Source organism: Corvus brachyrhynchos, unplaced genomic scaffold (genome assembly GCF_000691975.1).
Source record: "Corvus brachyrhynchos isolate BGI_N302 unplaced genomic scaffold, ASM69197v1 scaffold65, whole genome shotgun sequence".
Classification (NCBI taxonomy): domain Eukaryota; kingdom Metazoa; phylum Chordata; class Aves; order Passeriformes; family Corvidae; genus Corvus; species Corvus brachyrhynchos.
The window spans coordinates 296,967-297,817 of record NW_008238365.1 but is presented as its reverse complement, the minus strand read 5'-3'; the positions used below and the strand labels follow the sequence as shown (position 1 = coordinate 297,817).

The window sequence follows — 851 nt, the reverse complement described above, 5'->3', positions numbered from 1 at the left end:
CTCCCCAAAGCTCTGCCCGGAGTTGGGTTCGGGGAAGAGCGCCCCGTTCTTGCGCGCCCGTCGCTTGCGCTTGGGTTTTCCCACGGGATCGGGCTCTGGCCGGCCGCGCTTGCGTGGGTGCACGGGGTCAGCGTGGAGGGTGGTGGGGGCTTTCTTCTTCTTCCCGATGCCCTCGAAGAAGTCGCTGAAGGAGCAGCGCGCGGCACGGGCAGCGTGGCCCCCCCCGCGCCCACCGAAGCCCCCCGCCTTGCCGCCGCGCCGGCGGAAGCCCTGGACACGGTGCAGGAAGTGGGAGATGCTCTGGGTGTCGGGGGCTTGGTGGATGGACTCGGGCTCGCTGGGGGTCCAGCAGCGGGGCGGGGAGCAGCGCCCCGAGCACTGGCTCTGCCGGTTGAGGAAGGCCAGCTTGGCCAACACATCCGAGTAGTCGGCTTTGCTGTCATTGGTGTCAGCGATGTAGGAGGGCTGGGGCGAGGCCAGCTTCTGCTTCCTCCTCCTCCTCTTCTTCACCTCCGGGGTGGGTTCCTTGGGCTTGGCTTGGCCCAGCAGCAGGTTTTTGGGAGGCCGGCCCCGCTTGCGCTTCAGGATAATGGGCATCTCGCCAGGGGGGAACACCACGACCACGTTGCGCCCATTGTTCTTCATCTTGAGCAGCGGTGTGGGCTCCATGGAGCTGCTGGCTGCCAGCTCCTTCCCCTCCAGGTTCAAGTTGCTGCTGAGCGATGACACCTTGTAGGTGGTCTTGTTCCTCCTCCCCAGGGACACGGGGATCTTGGCCATCTTCACCCCCATCTTCCTCCCCCCCCGGCACTTGTTCTTCTTCCCCGCCGTGGGGGCTTTGGGCATCTCGT

At 66.3% G+C, this 851-nt stretch overlaps 1 protein-coding gene across 1 annotated transcript in view; it reads right to left on the bottom strand.

Moving 5' to 3' along the window:
- Positions 1 to 851, bottom strand: part of AHDC1 (AT-hook DNA binding motif containing 1) — a 7,272-nt gene that overhangs the window by 2,728 nt on the left and 3,693 nt on the right. The window contains 1 exon segment of the mRNA XM_017736087.1: positions 10 to 846. Coding sequence (XP_017591576.1) covers positions 10 to 846 — 837 coding nt within the window.